The sequence below is a fragment of the Amaranthus tricolor genome, chromosome 6, assembly GCF_026212465.1.
Source record: "Amaranthus tricolor cultivar Red isolate AtriRed21 chromosome 6, ASM2621246v1, whole genome shotgun sequence".
NCBI lineage: Eukaryota > Viridiplantae > Streptophyta > Magnoliopsida > Caryophyllales > Amaranthaceae > Amaranthus > Amaranthus tricolor.
Window position 1 is genome coordinate 31929266 of NC_080052.1, and position 19217 is coordinate 31948482.

Below are 19217 nucleotides of genomic sequence, written 5' to 3' on the forward strand. Positions count from 1 at the left end.
CACGCCATGATCAACAACACAAGATTTGAAAGAAGTAAGAACAGCGCTTAAAAGTTAAAGTTGGGTGTGCAAATGTCAAGGAACCAACTCAACCAAAAGCTTAAGCTGATGGTTGAAGCCCCAGGATATGTTATATACTCTAACACGTCCCCTCACACGTGAGCTCTTTGGGCTAGAAGCGTGGATGCAACACATGTTCTCCTCGTACATCGTGCTCAATATTCCACTTTGAATGAGGGGTGGTTGAGATTTGAACCCGTGACCTTTTTGTCACATTGGCTTCTGATACCATGTCAAGGAACCAACTCAACCAAAAGCTTAAGTTACCTATTAATCTATTATGGATTATGGGACTATTTTTTCATGTATGGATTAATGTAACTGTCATTATGGAACACCATATTTTATTCTACCAAAGCAATTTTCTAGTTATAGTATGAGAGGTTTCGTTATAAATATAACAAGATTGAAAGTTGAATGTAGAATATTTTAAATATTTATTAAATACGTAAAAGTGTTGTGATTTTCGTTTAAGATTTGGAAAATGTATGAAGTGATTCTATGTTATATTTTTGTGTTATAAGTTCTACTTAGATTGCATTTATTAGAAGAATTATGATATATGTGATCCTAGAAGCTATGTATATAAACATTAAATATATATATATATATATATATATATATATATATATATATATATATATATATATATATATATATATATATATAGAATTAAATTGAAAATTCATCACCAAATTACACGTTTAATCGATATAATTAATGTTAATGTTTTTCTGTAACAGGTATCACTTGTTAGGATAGATGCACAACACTTATGATGCTGAAACAACAACAATGGTTGAGTCTTGGTTGTACAGAAACAGCAAGGAAGCAGAAATAAGAGAGAAAAAGAACAGAAGGTAGAAGAAGAAAAACAAGTAGAGAAGAACTGATGTTTATTATCTTGATTGATTACAATATGGAAGGAGTACATAATAAAACACTTGATAGCTAAAACAGATTGAATTACACATCATCAATTAAAAGACACGTGCTGCACATGCTGCACACAAAATCTAACAGCTATAACAGACTACAACATATCCTCCCCCTTAAAAATGACTTTTCCTCAAGTCTAGTGAATGACAAAGTGAGGGTACTTCTCTTCAAAACTGATTGCATCTTCCCATGAAGCCCCCTGTTCTGTGAACCCTTCCTATTGAACAACGTATTGCACTACATCTTTATTTTACTGCTTAACAATCCTTCTGTCAAGAACTGTTTGAGGCTGAATCTCCACCGAGACATTATGATTGTGCAGCCAGGAATATAGGATGCCACTGGTAAACTTCCATGAAATTTCTTAAGCTGAGAAACGTGAATTACATCATGAATTTGAGCATTTGCAGGCAGAGATAGTTTGTAGGCCATTTTCCCTACCTTGTGAATTATCTTGAATGGCCCAAAATATCTGGGAGACAACTTGAAATTGCTTCTGACTTGCACAGATTGATGTCTATAAGGTTGAAGCTTCAATAATACCCACTCCCCGGCTTCAAAGGATCTTTCTGACCTGTGGCTATCACTTTGAAGTTTCATCCTGTGCTGAGCTCTGGTCAAATGGAACTTCAAGGATTTGATCATCTCCTCCCTACTTTGTAAACTCCTGCCAATTCCTGCTATAGATGAGTCTCCAACTAGATAGGGATAATGCACAAGTGGAGGCTGACCATACACATGTTCATAAGGGGCCTTTTAGATGGAGGAATGAAAGTGTGTATTGTACCACCACTCTGCTAGGGGTAACCACCTACACCACTCTTTAGGTTTCTCACTAGTCATACACCTCAAGTAAGTTTCCAAACACCTATTCACAACCTCAGATTGACCATCAGTTTGAGGGTGATATGAGGATGATAGTAATAAATCAGTGTCATATAAAAAGAATAAACCCTTCCAAAAAGTCCTCAGGAAGACTGGATCTCTGTCACTGACTATAGACCTAGGCCACCCATGTAACTTGAAAACATTATCCAAGTACGCCTTAGCCACATCAATTGCTGAATAAGGATGGGCAAGAGCCATGAAAGGACCATACTTGCTAAGTCTGTCCACCACTACAAAAATAACCTCCTTGCCCATGGACTAAGGCAACCCAGTTATAAAGTCCATAGAAATATCATACCAAACTTTAGGAATAGGCAAGGGTTGTAACAACCCAGGGGAAGCTATTGTCTCTGATTTGGAAGTCTGACATACCACACATCCTCTAATGAACTGTCTTACATGCTTATTCAACCCTTTGCAATGGAAAATATTTCTGATTCTTCTAATAGTCAAATCTCTGCCCGAGTGTCCCCCCTCTGGTGAGGCATGTACGAATGAATTAATTTGATTCTGAGTTGAAGATCAGGTCCTACCAAATTTTCTTATGTTTCCTCAACAGTCCATCTTTTAAAGAAAAACCGTCAAACTCAAATTTATCTTGTAATTCTTCCATAATGTTGATCAGATTGCTATCAAGGTGGTAACTTTGCTTTATAAGGGCTTCTAGATTGGTATCTACTAATGAAATAGCCATGTACAACAACTCTGATCCTTGGACTCTAGACAAGGCATCTGCAGCTTGATTTTCCTTCCCACACTTGTATTGAGTTTCATAGTCAAAATCCATGAGCTTGGACAACCAAAATTGCGTACAGATTTTCTGTTATAGCAACCATTTCAAGCTTTTTTGGTCAGTCTTTATGATGAAATGAGTACCACTAAGATATTGCTCCCACTTCTACACAGCATGGACCAAGGCCAACAATTCCTTTTCATAAACTGATAATCTCTGCCACCTAGGCCTTAGAGCCTTTCTTAAGTAGGCTAATGGTCTCCCTTGTTGCATTAGAACAGCCCCTATGCCTTCATTTGAAGCATCAATTTCCACTATGAAAGTTTTTCTAAAGTCGAGAACAGCTAATATTGTAGCTGACACTAGAGCTTCCTTAAGTTGCATAAAGGCTGTCTGAGCCTTTTCACTCCATTGGAATCCTCCTTTTTTCAACAGATCATGTAATGGCCTACTGAACATTGCATACCCAAGGATAAACTTTCTATAGTAGCCTTTAAGACCTAAGAAGCTCCTTCAGTCTTTGATGGACTTGGGAGTTGGCCATTTGTCAACTACTTCCACTTTTCTGAAATCTGTTTCAACCCCTTGAGATGATATGAAATGCCCCAAATATTCGACATTGGGTTGAGCAAAAGAGCACTTAGTAGCTTTTATGTACATCTTATGGAGCCTCATCAACATAAAGACTTTCTCAAGGTGTAGCAAATGATCCTGCAATGTAGCACTATAAACCAAGATGTCGTCAAAGAATACTAAAACAAATTTTCTATGGTTTGAAAACTTCATTCATCCAATTTTGAAAACAAATTTACTGGTCCAACAAGGGGTGCAGCTGTTCGAAGGAGTGGAAGAAGTGCAAGTTCATCTGCAACCATAAGCTAGGTAAATATTGAATATTTGCAATACTAAATAGTCAATTTCTATGTTGTTTTGACTTGCTTCCTTTTCTTGTTAGGGACCGAACAAAAGATCAAGATCAACATTGAAGATTTGCACTACTCATGAATCAACTTCATTAGTATTGAAGGATAACTAATATGTTTGAATCCAAGCACTATAGTGATTTTAATTTTATAGTTAACTATGATTGAAAGGGTAGCTAGTATGTATGAGTCCATGAACTATGATTGTAAGGGTAGCTAGTATGTATGAATCCATGAACTATGATTGTAAGGGTAGTAGTGAAATGTGCACTGATTTCCTGTGCTGCTGTTTAGTATTTGTGCACTGAACATGATGACAGTGATGGATATGTGCACTGATTTTGGTTTGCACTGAACATGATGACAGTGGTCTGTTCCAGCTGATTTGGTCTGCACTGAAGATGATGACACTGATATGTTCCAGCTTATTTGGTCTGTGCACTGATTTGGTCTGCACTGATGAATACGTGCACTGATTTTTTGTGCTGCTGTGCAGAGTTGTGCTGATTTGTAAGGGTAGCAGCACTAATTTGCTGTGCTGCTGTGCACTGGGTTGCTGTTCCAGCTAATATATGTTGTAAATTCAGTACTAGTACAAGTTGCACTACTTCGTTCATCATCATTCAGTACTAATTTGTTCATAATCATTCTTTATACTAGTTGCAAATTCAGTGCAAATTGGTCATTACTTCTTAATACTAGTTGCAATTTAGTACATTGCTTCCAAATTACATTGAATAATGAATGTTAGTACATTGCTAAGTACGAAGAAATACAATCACAAAACATATAAACCATGAGAACACAAACATAATTCCTAAGGTCTTTACTGTGCCATTGAGCTTTGCATTTTCAACTTTAAGTGATGTAACAACCTCTTCCATAGTCCTCTTCTTATGCTTTATTTCTGAGTTTTGTCAACTAAAGCTCCAAATTCAACATCTAATTGTTCATGCTTGTCGATCTCGTTAGTGGATTTGTCAACATCATCTTCCCACTTAAAAAACTTACAATTGGTATCCTATCACAGCCATACAAAGATTAAATCAGATATGCTTTATTTTTGGTGAAAAAATCAAATTGAAATTTTTTTCAAAAATTAGAGCACTTACAGGCCAATAAGCACAATCATAGAATTTGTTTTCCGGTCTAGTACCTCGTTTGGCAATCCTCAGTTGCGCAGGAAGATCATGGTAGCATGTCAAGCTTCCTCCATAAAGTGCACCCCTAAATTTGGGATTAGAGTTTGAAGACTTAGAAGAACAAGCTGAATTCATTAGTTTTGGGGAATCAATATCATATATTGCAGGAATTTGAAGATTTTGAAGGTTTACTTTCAATTTGATGTTTTCAGAAGTTAGGGTTCATCAATGGAGGAGGGGATTAATGGGAATTAATGGGGAAAAGGAGAGGATTAATAGATGAAGGAGATGGGTTATTATTGAAGATTAGAGTAAAATAAAATAAAAAAAATGCTATAGGGGTTACCTGCTACCGCCGGTTACCAGGGGTGGGTATGTTTTGAACAAATTAGGAGAATAGTTGAGATTATTAAAAAAAAATCATAGTGAAGATTAATTTTGACCAACGGGTGAAAGTTGGGATTAATTTCAGCCAATTTCCCTATATAATATTACCAATTATATATTCTCATTTGTAAGCATAGATGAGAATTGGTGGCCTTCAAACCAATGGATCAAGTTCAACTGAAATTATTTTTTGTTCTCCTAGGCAATCTAATATGCTAGACTTTTGAAAATTATAAATATGGAGTATAAACTAAGTTCACGGGCACTGGCATTTTCGCTACTTTTGAACAAACTAATCTCGTGAATTTTTGTTTAGTGAAGCCTACAGAATATAACATATTCTAACTAGACAAAGCCAAAACCCAAAAGGATATGACCTATGAGTACTGAATATATATGTCTTTTACGTTCAAATAATCCATTATAGCTCCCAGAAATTGCATACATGGGAAAACAATCACTAGATGAGCTTCAACCCAAAACCCAATTCTCTCAAAATGACAATGCCCATCACTTTGTTGAGCTCAATGATGTGAGGCCAACAACGATACCTATATACCCATTTATCCTTGCATTCCGAAACCTAACATTCAGCGTAAAAATCTGTCCAGAATTGGCTTGTTATAAAAATTTTTCAAGAAATGGACTTGAAGATAAGCAGTTGTTGAATGACATATCAGGGGAAGCGAAAGGAGGACAGATTATGGCAGTTCTAGGTGCTAGTGGATCCGGGAAATCTACCTTAATCGATGCTCTAGCTGGTCGAATATCCAAAGAAAGATTACAAGGGTCAGTAACCTTAAATGGGCATGAAGTTTTGAGGTGTAATACCAACATTCTGAAATCGATTTCAGCCTATGTAATGCAAGATGTCCTGTTGTTTCCAGGACTAACTGTAGAAGAGACCCTGATGTTTTCAGGTGAGTTTTGTCTGCCAAGAACCATCTCAAAGGCCGAGAAACGAGCGAGGGTCCAAGGACTCATTGACCAACTCAGTCTAAGACATGCTGCTAAGACGGTAATTGGAGATGAAGAGCATCGGGGAGTCTCAGGAGGTGAAAGGAAAAGGATTTCGATAGGCATTGAGATCATTAATGACCCGCCTATCTTATTCTTAGATGAACCGACTTCAGGGTTAGACTCAACAAGTGCTTTTCTAGTGACCAGTGTTCTACAGGGTATTTGTCGGAGTGGCAACATTGTAATCTTGTCGATCCATCAGCCTAGTTCTCGGATTCTTAGTATTTTAGATAATCTGATAATCCTATCTGATGGACAGACAGTCTATAGTGGCTCACCTGCAAATATCTCAAAGTTTTTCGCAGCATGCAGTTACCCAATCCCGGAAAATGAAAACAAGGTTGAATACGTGCTTGATCTCATTACAGAGATCAAGGATGAATCTCCAGGTAATATCACTAATTTGATGGAGTTCAACAAATCCTGTCAAAAGCAATATAATAATCTGCAAGAGCTTATCACTGCAAACTTACCTGTCTTGTCGCTTATTGATACAGTAAATGCAAGGTTTTCAGAGTTTGCTAACCCATCTTGGGTTGAGATTGGTGTGCTTGCTAAAAGATCATTAATTAACTCAACAAGAATGCCTAAATCGTTTGGTTTTCGGTTTAGTGCTGTGATTTTTTCTGGTGCGATGCTTGCTACTGTCTTTTGGAGGCTAGATGATTCCCCAAAAGGAGCACATGCACGGCTCGCGTTCTTTGCCTCTGCTATAATCACAACTTTCTTCATCTGTAGTGAAGCCTTACCTCATTTTGTCCAAGAAAGGGCAATCTTTATGAGAGAAACTTCTTACAACAGTTACAGAAAATCATCCTATGTTATCAGTCATACCATCACTACCCTCCCTCCCTTGGTTCTCTTCTCCTTCACCTTCTCCATTATAACGTTCTGGACTATCGGACTAAATGGTGGGCTCCTGGGCTTTCTATGGTACTTCGGATTCATGGTAGCCTCATTCTGGACAGGGAACTCATTTGTGACTTTTGTGTCAGCCGTGGTGCCTCACGTTTTAGCTGGGTATACGGTGGTAATAACCTTCTTGGCTCAATTCACACTCTTTAGCGGTCTCTTTATACCCCGAGGTCAAATCCCTCATTACTGGATATGGTTTCATTACATGTCTCTGGTGAAGTATCCATATCAAGGAGTTTTACATAATGAATTCAACAATCCTATGACGTGCTTAGTTAACGGAATGCAAATGTTCGACAACACTCTCATCAAGGATGCTCCACGTGATTTGAAGGGTAAAGTATTCGCTAGCATGAGCAGCATTCTAGGGATCAATATTACTAGTAGCACCTGTGTGATGACAGCTACTGACATCCTACAGCAGCAAGGAGTCACTGATCTGAGTAGACTTGATTGCTTATGGATTACTATTGCCTGGGGTTTTTTCTTTAGGATCCTCTTTTACTTCGCTTTGTTGTTTGGTAACAAAAACAAAAGGACTTAACAGTTATTTGAAGTTAGTCAGTCGTACGTGTGCTGCACAAATGTATGCTGATTTCAGCTCATCTCTATTGTGCAACTTGAAGAATTAGTTTTAAGCTAAACTAGACAACCCAAATTCCATAATGCTATGTTTGAGAACTATAATTTCATTTGGAAATTTAAAATTGGCTCAAATTTTTTGTTTGGCAAATCAAAAATTTTCAAATTTAAATTTGAATTAAATTCCACAATTGTTTTTAAAGTAGTTAAAATTTAAGAATTTTAAAATGACTACCCAAACCTTGTCATTCTCAAATTCTTCATTTTTGATTTCATAATCGAAATCCATAATTTAAAATGAAATACTTGTTCCAAACATTACATAAAGCATTTTGAGCCCTCTGTCATGGAAGAAGTCAGAGCAAACTCGAGCAGCTCTTGGCCATTAAAGCTAATCAAAAGTAATAAGCAATCAAAGAACCTGGAAACAAATACATGAAATAAGGGAACTAAAAAAGAGTAAAACACGCATATTAAACTGAGCTGATCAATTGTGGTACTAGCTACTAACCATTAGATTCAAGAAAGAAACTACATAGATGATATAAACTAAAATTACAAACCAGTTGCTGCACAAAGGTCTACTGACCTTATTTTATATCCATACATGATTCGGCAAGGGAAAGCATTTATATATATTTAAAAAAAAAGCATAGAATATAAGTGAAGAATGCTGCCATTGGGAGGAGCAACTATCATTTTGCCCAACATTACGCAGCATCATCTTCCAGGGTATTGACTCTCTCACATTCATCAATCCACTCGCTATATCTGTAATTTAAACACTAATGTTATTAGAAGAAATATAACATCGGACAACAGAGCAGCTTAGAAGACTCAAAGATAATTCAGACTCACATGTCAATTGGTTCGGTCAAAGCTGCAGCCACAAATAAGAAAAAAAAAATTAATATGTAAATGAAATCTTCGCATAATACGCAGCAACTTGCATTCAAAAACAATAACGTTGGCCCAAATAGATGAAAGAAAACCGCCATCCATCACTGTATTTTAGAATCAATTTTACCTAATCTCTTATTCGATAGTACTTTGCAGTACTCGTTTCCTACATAGTTGTGCTCATTAAGCACCAAAGGTTGTTATTTCTTTACATCCTTTTAATTCATGTTTTACTAGACATGTTCTCTTGGACAATAGATATTTTAACAATTGTTATTTATTCTGCATTTTGACATTCTATAAATTCCTAAAGCTGGTTGAGTCTGGATGCCAAGGTAGAAGCCACTAACACCAGTTGAGACACAAATACTTGGTTAAAGTAACAGCTATAAACGCCAAGAAAACAGTGTGGTAGCCAAAGGTTCAAAAATTGTACCTGTTACTGTCATACTGAAGTTCTCTCGGCATATCCTACATTCAGCTTCACCAATCAAGTTTTTCATGTCACTGGAAAACATGATAGGTTAGCAATGTCAGCTCAAAATTGTAGTTCAATAAAAGTGCTTCCAAGTATACAGTGAGAATATGTTCAACTCCCCCAAAAGCAATTAAATTCATCATAGCCTTGTGGAGAGTCCAATTTCTATGAAATTTAGGAATCACACAAGTGACAAATGTACCCTCATGACTACATTATAAAGTATCTCAAACTAAAAGCCATAAACCCTGCAAAAATAAGGCCACATCGCATCGGCCGCATTGTGAAATTTTTTTAAAAGAAAATGATATTTTCCGTTTTTTAAAGGTGTAAAAAAAGCAATTTGGGCCGTATCAAGGGTTATCTCATGCTTTTGACTGATAATTAGGGCGTTACAATAACATCATCATTCTCATTACCATTACCGCATCATTGTACCGTTACTACGATCACGAGTGTGATCACTTTTTTGCACTATGACCCTGAATTATTGTAACAAAATAAACTCAAGGATGCAGCAGCTTACATGCGGCATTCCACACTGGTCCCATGATTGCAGAACGGACAGCTAAAAACAGTATCAAGTTTGTCCATTCTCTTCTTTGGTGCCGGCTTAGCTCTTGACTTTCTCTTGCCCATATTGTGTAGCTACCAACACTTCATTATAACCATAACATGATAGCCATCAGAAAAAAAAAAAGATTTTGAATTTTTAATTTTATAACAAGACATAAGGCTAACAAAACATAGACTGAAAATTAACCAAACCATAGTATAGCCAGAGTGAAAACTTATAAATGACATAAAAAGAATAAACTTTACAAAAAAGGACTGTAGCCTGTAGGAGAAAAAAATTCAGCCTAGCGTACTGTGCATTCCGTCACTGACAATGTATAAAAGTCAAAGAGCTCCACGATCAAGAGTTGGATCGTGCTTCAGAGGGAATAAGGTGGCATATGGACATCAGTTAATCATAAAGATTCTGGCTTATTATCTATATCTATAATCTTAAAAGGGCACACAATCTAAAAATATATAATTAAAGAACAGTGTCACATCACATGATTCACTAATTTCCCCGCGAATTGTGAATCGGAAAAAGCAAATTTATGGTTGGTTTTGGGCTATTCTTGAGCTAAATTTGAGCGAATCACGAATTCAAGAAGCGAATTATGCTACACAGATAAAGAAATCAGCAACTTCCTTCAAGAAAAAAATTTATGTTTTCTTTATCTAATACACAGAGGGCTATGAAAGAAGGAACTCCAAATGTCTTAAAGTCATCCAAGTTCTATTCATATCTAACTGCAATTATTATCACAAGAAACACCATGCAATTCCCAAAAGAAACTAAGAGACAGTGAAATTAGTATTTTGAAAAAAATGGTATTTTAAAGAAATGCCATGCCTCCAAGATATCCAATCACAAGATTGGGTACCAAAGTATCACACTAACACATACACTTATATTTGGATTAGAATTTAAGAGAAAAAGGAAAAGAAGGGAAGGGGTAGGGAAAGGAACACAATAATAAGAAAAGCTTCTCAGAGAAAGAAGAACTTCTAAATATTTCCACTTGTAGTGATTTGGTCATGAACAAATTAAAAAAAAACTAATCCCTTCAAATCCCTCTACTCCAAATTAGTTATCCAAAGGACTTTGTATCCCTTCCAAATGATTTCCTTTCCTTGCAATTTCTTCAATTCAAACAAAGTGTTAATACCGGAAGACAAAAGACAGATCGAGTTGCACAAATACTTGCAACCTTATAATGTACATAGCTTTTTTTTTCTCATACTTGACTGTCACAAAGATTTAAACAATAAAGCCATCATATACCACTATTTTGACCTTTTCCCCCATCAATTTCTATCTTTTCCATCCAATTTCCAATTTAATAACAAATTCTGTTCAATTCGTACTGATAACAACAAATGTTGGAATTTGGATATACTCTCATATAAAGACCTAAATTCGCGCAAGTATGATGGAATTTCTTAGAAAATAGAAACCTAACAAAAGAGCAGAAGAAATTCTATCGCGTAAGGAATGTTGGAATTCGGATTTGAACGTTTGTACCGAAACGGTACGGAAGCGAGACCCAGATCGCCGGCGGCAACGTTCCGGTTGTTAACAACAGAACCATTTGAGCCATCCAAAATTGAAGTAGCGAAGAAGAAAAGATACAGTCTAAGAAAATAGAACCCTAGCAGAAAAGCAGAAAAAAAATAGAGGAAGAGGAAGAAAACTTACCGTCGTTTATGGCGGTTGAGAACCTAGAGATTCGCGTTAGGGTTTCTACAAAATGCGTGGCTCTTTATTCTTTCTATTCTTGATGCGAGTAATTCTTATTCTATGATTGCTCTAATTCGGATTTACGGCATTGTTATTTATTACACAGGCCGACATAATACTTGTTCAAATAGTTTTTCGTGAGAAGTTCAGTCCGATTAATGTATATTTTTAGTGCTTATTTACATTATTCTTGATGCTAATAATCATATTCTTAATGTTTATTTAATGCCTATTTATAATATCCTTAATACTTACTTCAATATCTTAAATGTCTACTTATATCATTCTTAATGTCTGCTTATAATATTTTAAAAATATATAATAAGCTAACATAATTAGAGATGATCACTTAAAAAGACTGTCTCTCACAAGACTTTATGATACCTATTTTCCCCTCGAGACATTATAAATTACAAAATTTTACTTTAAAATTTTCACTCTTGGGTTGGGTATTTCTCTTTTGAAAATTTTAAATTTAGATTTTTTCAATTCTTGTATTTTTCGATTGTAAAGACTAATTGAGTTTGTTAATTTTGGATCATTTAGTTTTTTTTTTCTAAAAACAGAAAATGTTAGGTGTTCTATTGAAAAATTTGAAAAAAATAAGATTATTTAACAATTTTATTTCAAAAATAAGCTTCGTAAAAACTTTATTTCCAAAATAAGCGTCCGTACATCCAAACCTAAGCTTGGTGTAATATCGCTGTTACTAACAGCGAAATAGAAAAAAAAATTAATAAAGTCTCAAGTTGCTGTTAGTAACAGTGACTTTAAGGTTGACTGGTCAACTCCTTAATTTCGTAAGTTGGAATGAGGAAGTAACTGATAAAACGCATTAAGTCGCTGTTAGTAACAGCGATTTGAGGTTTTTATTTTTTTTTAATATTATTTTTTTTAGTTCGCTGTTAGTAACAACGACATTACACCAAGCCTAGGTTTTGATGTACGGACGCTTATTTTGGAAATAAAGTTTTTAAGAAGTTTATTTTTTGAATAAAATTGTTAAATAATCTTATTTTTTTCAAATTTTCGTTCTATTGTGATTTATTCATATTTTTTGTTTTAAAAAAGAAAAACCAAAATCCTAACACCTTCACCCCTCTCCTCCCCCACAGCAGACCCACCACCACCTTCACCTCCCCTGAACTACCAACAAATATCACCTCACAACCCACCCTCTCTCATACAAGTCTTCAACTTCATCTCCTTCCCCAAGAAATTGAACATATTGAAGCCATTAGGTTGGAGAGCGAAAATGGCGACTTCAAGCTCATAGAAAGAGAAAGAGAGAGCTGTCGTGAAGATGAGGAGAGAGAAAATTAGGTAAAATAGTGGTGAGCTCGTCCGCATTGAAAAGTGTAGTGGTGAGGAGAATCCTCAGTTAGGTTGAACTTCGTCTGCTATTTTGAGTTCATCAGCAATAGTTGTGTCAGGGAGGGGTTGGTGATGATGGAGGAGGGAAGGGCGGCAATGATTGGTGGTGGTGGGTAGTTACATGGAACTATGGAAGGGTGGCAATGGTTGGTGGTGGTGGTGGTGATGGTGCCTGGTAAGGGAGGAGTTGTTAAAGGTGAGTTTGTGAGTTTCTTTTTCTCCTATTTTATAAAGTTTAAAAATTACAAAATAAAAGAAAAATAAAATTTAGTACCATTCCTAAAAAGTATTCTCTATATGTTTAACCTTGTTTTCACTTTTCGTAGTTAAAATTTTTAAAGGATAATATAAAAGATAATAGACTAAGATGGTAAATCTTTTGAAATAGTAAATTTTATCTCATTCTCAAAGTTAACGTTTTCCTTTTTATTTCATGCTATAAAAAACTCATATTAAGCTATGTTTTATATAGTATTCTCCTTGAGATGAATTCATATGTATAGATTTATTTAAATTCTCTCATGTAGTGTTTGGAAACAAGTATTTCATTTCAAATTATAAATTTTAATTATGAAATCATAAATGAAGAATTTGAGAAAATCCTTAATATTAACTACTTTGAAAACAATGATGAAATTTGATTCAAATACAATTTTGAAAATTTTTAATTTGCCAAACAATAAATTTAAACCAATTCTAAATTTTCAAATGAAATCATTATTCCCAAACATAGCATCATAGATTTTTAATTTCAATATGTAACAAATTCAAAGGACAGATAGTAAATCCCAAAAGTATCGAACAAAAAGCAAAACCTAAGAAATGAAGTGAATGCATCGCATCTCGTTTCTGAAAATGTTACTAAGAGAATAAAACTTGAGACAATAAGTAAAAGTATTACCAAAATAATAATCATTTAAATGACTAAGCAGCCTTTCAGCAAGGTTGTCAATGTCATGTACTAAAGTACCAACAAGCTATGGGCAGCCATTCTCTGTCTCCTTCAGGAAATGTGGCCTGCGGGACGGACTCGAGACACAAGTCACAATGTCCAAACAAACCCATCCCCGACTGGCATTAGTGGCTCCATCATCATCAACCACATCAATATATACTTCCTCTGTTCTATTTCAACTAACTGTTGCACTTTACCTGACAAGCTACTTAAAACCACGGAAGGGAATACGTCGAGGTTGTTACAGTACATTATAGACACTATGCAGATAGTCATTTTCATCGATGAAAACTAAATCCAACAAAATTATACAGTACACGTTAATCCGTTCCCTATATACAGAATTGCATCTAAAATAACAGACTGTCAACATTTACAAGTACTAATCTAAATATGATAATCCATAATAAACAAATATTCTTGTTAAAGTACTTTCAGATCGAATCCAACCAAACGTTTATCAGCACCATAGTATCACTACTCCTGATCTTCAACAACATTTGAGACCAAGAAACAGACTAGTTGAAAGATTTCACGACTGCTCATGCATACACCCTCACATCAGGAGTACAATTGGCTACCATCTTTTCTTAAACTTCTACTGGATTAGGAATACCTCCTCTTGAGCTTTCCACTACCTCATGGATACAACCAGCATTCCACTCAGAAGATGGGCTCACAAATTCATTGGTGAACCATGCTTCTATTTTCTTAACCTGCATAGCAAGATCTTCAATGTGGCTAGCAAAATGAAGTCACATAATCACGTCTAAGACACTACTTACTGCAACTAAATAAATTATGTAGTGCACACCAGATGTCCTACGCAAGAAATTATGTACTGACTACTGCGGTACAAATACTGACTGAAAAAAAAAACAGCATACAGATTCATCCACATGCTTGCTGGTGAACTTAAAATTTGGGAGACCAAGGTTCAGTATCAAACAAACCAAACAATGAACTGTGAACCAGATTAGTAAATTTGGATTATAATAATGGGTAGCAACGAGCATAAAACCAACTATGAACAAACACTCCTTTATACTTCAAATGACCAGCAAAGCTAGTGGTTAACTCGTGTATAGCTCTAAACATTTTAATAAGCTTGTTAAGAGTCGTCTACAAACCCAACGAGAGTCCACTTGTGTACAGCAAAGAAGGATGCCCATAGGGTGCTTTCCACATATAGAGGCTTATTTGACAATTATTTTGAAACCCAAGTACACAAGCCTATGGAGGAACCTTGGCATTTTTCACTAGAAAAGACACTACTGCGCTTGAAAGATGCCAAAGACAGGAAGATTTACCATAGCAAGATGCAGAAAACTAGCGCCACATAGGCGCTATAGGGCCCCAAATCAGTGCCTAGTACAGCTTCAATAGCCTACTTGACGCCTAGAACCACCTTGCACTGCTTCACGTTTATTTGTGCATATAATGTCTTGTTTTGTATGCTGTGTTTCATGATATGACATAATGAAATAGCACTTCCAAAAAGCATTGGGATGCTTCCATTGAAATTCTATAGCTAGAGTTGCAAAATCAATTGCAAAGATATATAATGAGATTGAATTTCTTTTGCGTAATGTTATTTTTATCCATGCTCATCTTTGAATACAACATTATCTTGCACACATAATATTTACTATGTTTGTGTAAATTCATCCTATCCAACCTAGAGTCTTAGACACTTCGGGGGACATAACGTTTAAAGAATACATACTTGTTCCTCGTCTTTTGTACCAAGTTTTTAAAAACATTTGTTCACCAATATCTTCGCAGTGTTCATAAGTTTGTGATTTAAAATTCAACTTCAGAGTTTGTGATCATATTTGGTGATCAAGTCACGTGAATGTTTGTGATGCTTGAGATGTTCGTGGTGGATCACAAGAGGAACTGAAACTTGTCACTAGAGGGTGATGTTATAACGTGTTGCAATGTTTATTATAAAAAATACTCCGTCTGTCCCTCTCATTTTGCAAAGTTGCAAAATGGGTGAAATTTAATGGAAAGAGTAATTGGGTTGGAGAATGAAACAGAAAACAAGTTAAAAATAGAAATGAGTGCTTAATTGGAGAATATAAGTTTGTGGATGAAATTAAAAGGAGGTTGAGACCGTTGCCAAATAAGAAAAGGTGCAAAATCAGTGGGACAAATTAAAATGGAAAGTGGTGTAAATTGAGAAGGACAAAAGGAGTATTTTTTTTTTTATACTTAGCATTAGATTCCTCTCCATTGTGGAATCAATTACTTTTGAGACTCGAAAATGACATATCATCTTATCAATTCAGTTATGTCAGACAACATTTCATCAAAATATTTTGCACACAAATAAAAATACATGTAATGGAACTTAACAGAGATTTAAATGTTAGAAGAATTCTTACCAGTCCCTTCACAGCAAGTTAATTTATAATGATTAATTCCTCTCTTCCTTACCATAAATACGCTGAAGTTCCCGTGTAGCAGCCAGGAAAGAATCTAACAAACATAAGCAACAAAGAATAAGAAAAGTGCACTTTGCATTAAAAGAAATGTTAATCAAATGAAAAAAAATATCACCTTTCCATGCACGGAAGGATTTTTGATTGATGGGCGAACCTGTTATTGTTTGAATAACATCAAACAGCATATTCTGTGGTGTATTCCTGAGCTCTTGAACAATCCCATAAATGGTTTTCCCGTTCTCAAAGTAAATGTGATTGTTGGGGTGTTTTGTTTTGCAACTAGCATGTCGCTCAAACTCATAGGCATTAATAACCTAAACAAGCAAGAAAATCTGTTGGTCGGATCCAACATTAGACCCTATAAATCCAAGGTAAAAATTATAAGAAAACCTACTTTAGAGAAGTTGCATGACTGACATCCACAAAGATATCCAGAACCTTTAATGATACCACGAAGCTCTTTCTAGCATATATAAGCACACACGTTGTCAACCCAATCTAGCTAAATCCAACAATGAACCAAAAACTATATAAAATATTACCTCTCGTGACCAAGCAATATACTTCACAGGCACCTCATCCAAAATACCAGTGGAAAGCAAACTTCTGACATTTGAAGGAAAATTGTTGGGAGGTGCCTTTTTAGTTGTTTTAGTGTCTTCTTTCTTTCTGGTGACACTATCTGCTCCCACATTGATAACTTGAGCAGTACCTGTAGGTGCATTAGCATTTAAGACCATCAATTTCTTTTGGTTTAATGTGTCGCTCCGTTGAACAGAAGGATGGCCCATTAGCAAGTCGTAATTGCATATCAGACTAGCGGAAGCATTTGCTTCATCATCCTCATTGTAACCACCAAAGGATATTATGTTACTCTCTCCCTTGCTGAATGAGTGACCAATAGATGATGTATTGTTTTTACATTTGCTGTTAGCTGGAGCAATATTTGTGGTGCAGTCAAGCCCTTTGCTATAACTGCTAGTCACTGAGATACAGCCATCACTTCCATATGCATTACTTGTGGGGATCAAGTGATTGTCCTCTTTGCTGAGGTTTCCCATGGAAACGACATTGTGATCACCTTTGCTGAAGGTCTCAGCCATTGGCACGATATTACCACCAGCACCACCAAATGAATTCACCATTTGCATGGTGCTGCTGTCAGCCTTGTAAGGGTTCCCCATATCCATTGCGTTACAAGCATCTTTACTATATGTCTGCCCCATAGGTATAAAATTGTCACCTTCCCTACCATAGGAGTGTCCAACTGTTACAACATTTTCCACCTCTCGACCATATGTCAAACCCATAGATATACCACTATCATCCACCTCGTCATACCCATGAGTGGTCGAAATACCAGCATTAGCTTCAGTAGAATACGACGCTCCTGCAACCATAGACATGACGTTGTCAGGATCTCTTACTTCACTAACTTTAACTTTCCTGATCCCACCATAGTTTATTCCCGACTTGGGATCTTCTAATGGATGAGACATAGATAGACCAAATGAGGAAGTATGCCCAAAAGGATCAACTGTAACCTTTCTTCCCATATGTAAACTACCCACATTGACAGGCACTACATTTCTCTCATCAAAACTAGCATCCCTACCCGCATCAGTATCAAACAACTCTTCGGTAAGTTGAGTTGACACCGAGCTAAAACTTGACAGATTTCCCCACGGAGAAAGCGTTGAGGTGGGAATTTCAGCAAATGAATCACCACTAGAAACTTCTACAACTTGCTTTTTGCTCGGTAAAAACTCAGCCTCACCACTATCTATAAACCATTGATGCGAACGCTTAGCTTCAATTCTAGAAACACTATCGTAAGAAATTTCTCCATCAGTCAAACACCCACCATCCTTGGACATCCAAATCCCCTTATTTTGAAAAGACTGCAGCAACATGCAACACTCATTTCACTCACAAAATAGCTCTATAACAAAATAAAAATTAAAACATGCTGAAATGTAGCAGAAAAAAAACTCACCATCATGGAAAACCCTTTTCACCTTTTTACTTAAAACTTTATGGCAATAAGGTAACTTTGATATCTACTTTGATGAAATCCCAAACAGAAATATCAATTTCCTCAAAATGTATCATCAACCAATTTACACTATACCATCATTGAAAGCCTTATTACCATGTTTTCTACTTAGACATTTAATCTTTAATCAAAATAGTCAATTTCACATAGTATAATCAAATTCAATCAATAAACATTCAAGAAGTGTTAAAACAAATTTCAAAAACAATCCAATAAATGAGAAACAATTAGAAAATGCAATGAAAAGACAGACAAGTAATTAAAGTATATACCATGAATGCAATTCTGGAGCAAAGTTGATGAATATTTCAGCAGTGAATTGGAAGTAGCTAAATTCAAAAGAAATAAAAGTGGCAGATCTCAGAATAAACGGATCTTAGATTAAGGGGTATTTGGATAAAAGAGATGGAGCGCTTGGTCTACGAAAAGCGAAAATGACAGCATAAAAGGTTGTTTGGATTGATTTTATAATCGGGAAAACACAAGGATGATGATGGAAGTAGTAAGAAATGGTGGTGAAAATGGAGCACAGCGGAGAAGAAAACGGCAGCGCGATGGCGGTTTCATTAACACTAGAGAGTGCAACTGACGCTGAAACGATCTACTATGTGTCTATGATGTGAAACTAAAAATAGCATTTTTCTTGATTTTTTTGGGTTGCCGGTGAGGTGGATAGTAGGATTCTTTTCAAGGGTTTTTCTTTATTGATTTGAAACTTCAACAACCATGTTATACTAATTCAAAATAAATGGTTTCAAAAAAAAAAGAAATTCAAAATAAACAATGTATATTTTTTTTACTCAAAAAGTATCCACATATAATATATTATGAATTTAAAAAATTCAGATATTAATTCACAATAAAGTCTTATTACATGTATCACTTTTTCATATAAAGTTCTTAATTTAATTATCGTTGTTGTCTCCTTCCTTCAACATACCCCTTAGTAAACAATTTTGTCTACTACTTAAGTCTATAATTTTGTTTATATTGCGCTAATTAATAAATAATTGATTATTTATCACAATTTTTTAGAGAATATTGTCAGAAACAACATAGAAAAATCTTACTTTTGTCAAAAATTACCTGGAATATTTTTTTTCAAAGACTACCTACAAA

At 35.5% G+C, this 19217-nt stretch overlaps 3 protein-coding genes across 6 annotated transcripts; 1 reads left to right on the plus strand and 2 right to left on the minus strand.

Annotated features, from left to right (window-relative positions):
• Window positions 1-5067: 5067 nt before the first annotated feature.
• Window positions 5068-7551, plus strand: LOC130815957 (ABC transporter G family member 20-like). The gene has a single exon (XM_057682506.1). The coding sequence runs from the start codon at window positions 5518-5520 to the stop codon at window positions 7549-7551; it is 2034 nt and encodes a 677-aa protein (XP_057538489.1). The 5' UTR covers window positions 5068-5517.
• A 517-nt stretch (window positions 7552-8068) lies between these two features.
• LOC130815958 (transcription elongation factor 1 homolog) lies at window positions 8069-11387 on the minus strand. The gene is made up of 5 exons (XM_057682508.1): window positions 11222-11387; window positions 9494-9624; window positions 8926-8996; window positions 8448-8469; window positions 8069-8360 (listed from the first exon to the last, which is right to left on the minus strand). The coding sequence occupies exons 2-5, from the start codon at window positions 9604-9606 to the stop codon at window positions 8300-8302; spliced, it is 267 nt and encodes an 88-aa protein (XP_057538491.1). The 5' UTR covers window positions 9607-9624; window positions 11222-11387; the 3' UTR covers window positions 8069-8299.
• Window positions 11388-13861: 2474 nt separating this feature from the next.
• Window positions 13862-18812, minus strand: LOC130815959 (uncharacterized). 4 transcript variants are annotated; one of them, XR_009042662.1, is made up of 7 exons: window positions 18371-18810; window positions 16585-17943; window positions 16437-16505; window positions 16197-16356; window positions 15983-16076; window positions 14903-15049; window positions 13862-14308 (listed from the first exon to the last, which is right to left on the minus strand). XR_009042662.1 is itself a non-coding variant. In XM_057682509.1 (6 exons), exons 1-5 carry the CDS (start codon window positions 18371-18373, stop codon window positions 16015-16017), a joined length of 1692 nt encoding a protein of 563 aa, XP_057538492.1. In that variant the 5' UTR covers window positions 18374-18812; the 3' UTR covers window positions 13862-14308; window positions 15983-16014. The 4 variants fall into 4 exon arrangements, 2 of the variants coding, with proteins under 2 accessions (XP_057538492.1, XP_057538493.1); XR_009042661.1 differs by having other exon boundaries at window positions 16158-16356; window positions 18371-18809; XM_057682509.1 differs by lacking the exon at window positions 14903-15049 and having other exon boundaries at window positions 16158-16356; window positions 18371-18812.
• Between the last annotated feature and the right edge of the window lie 405 nt (window positions 18813-19217).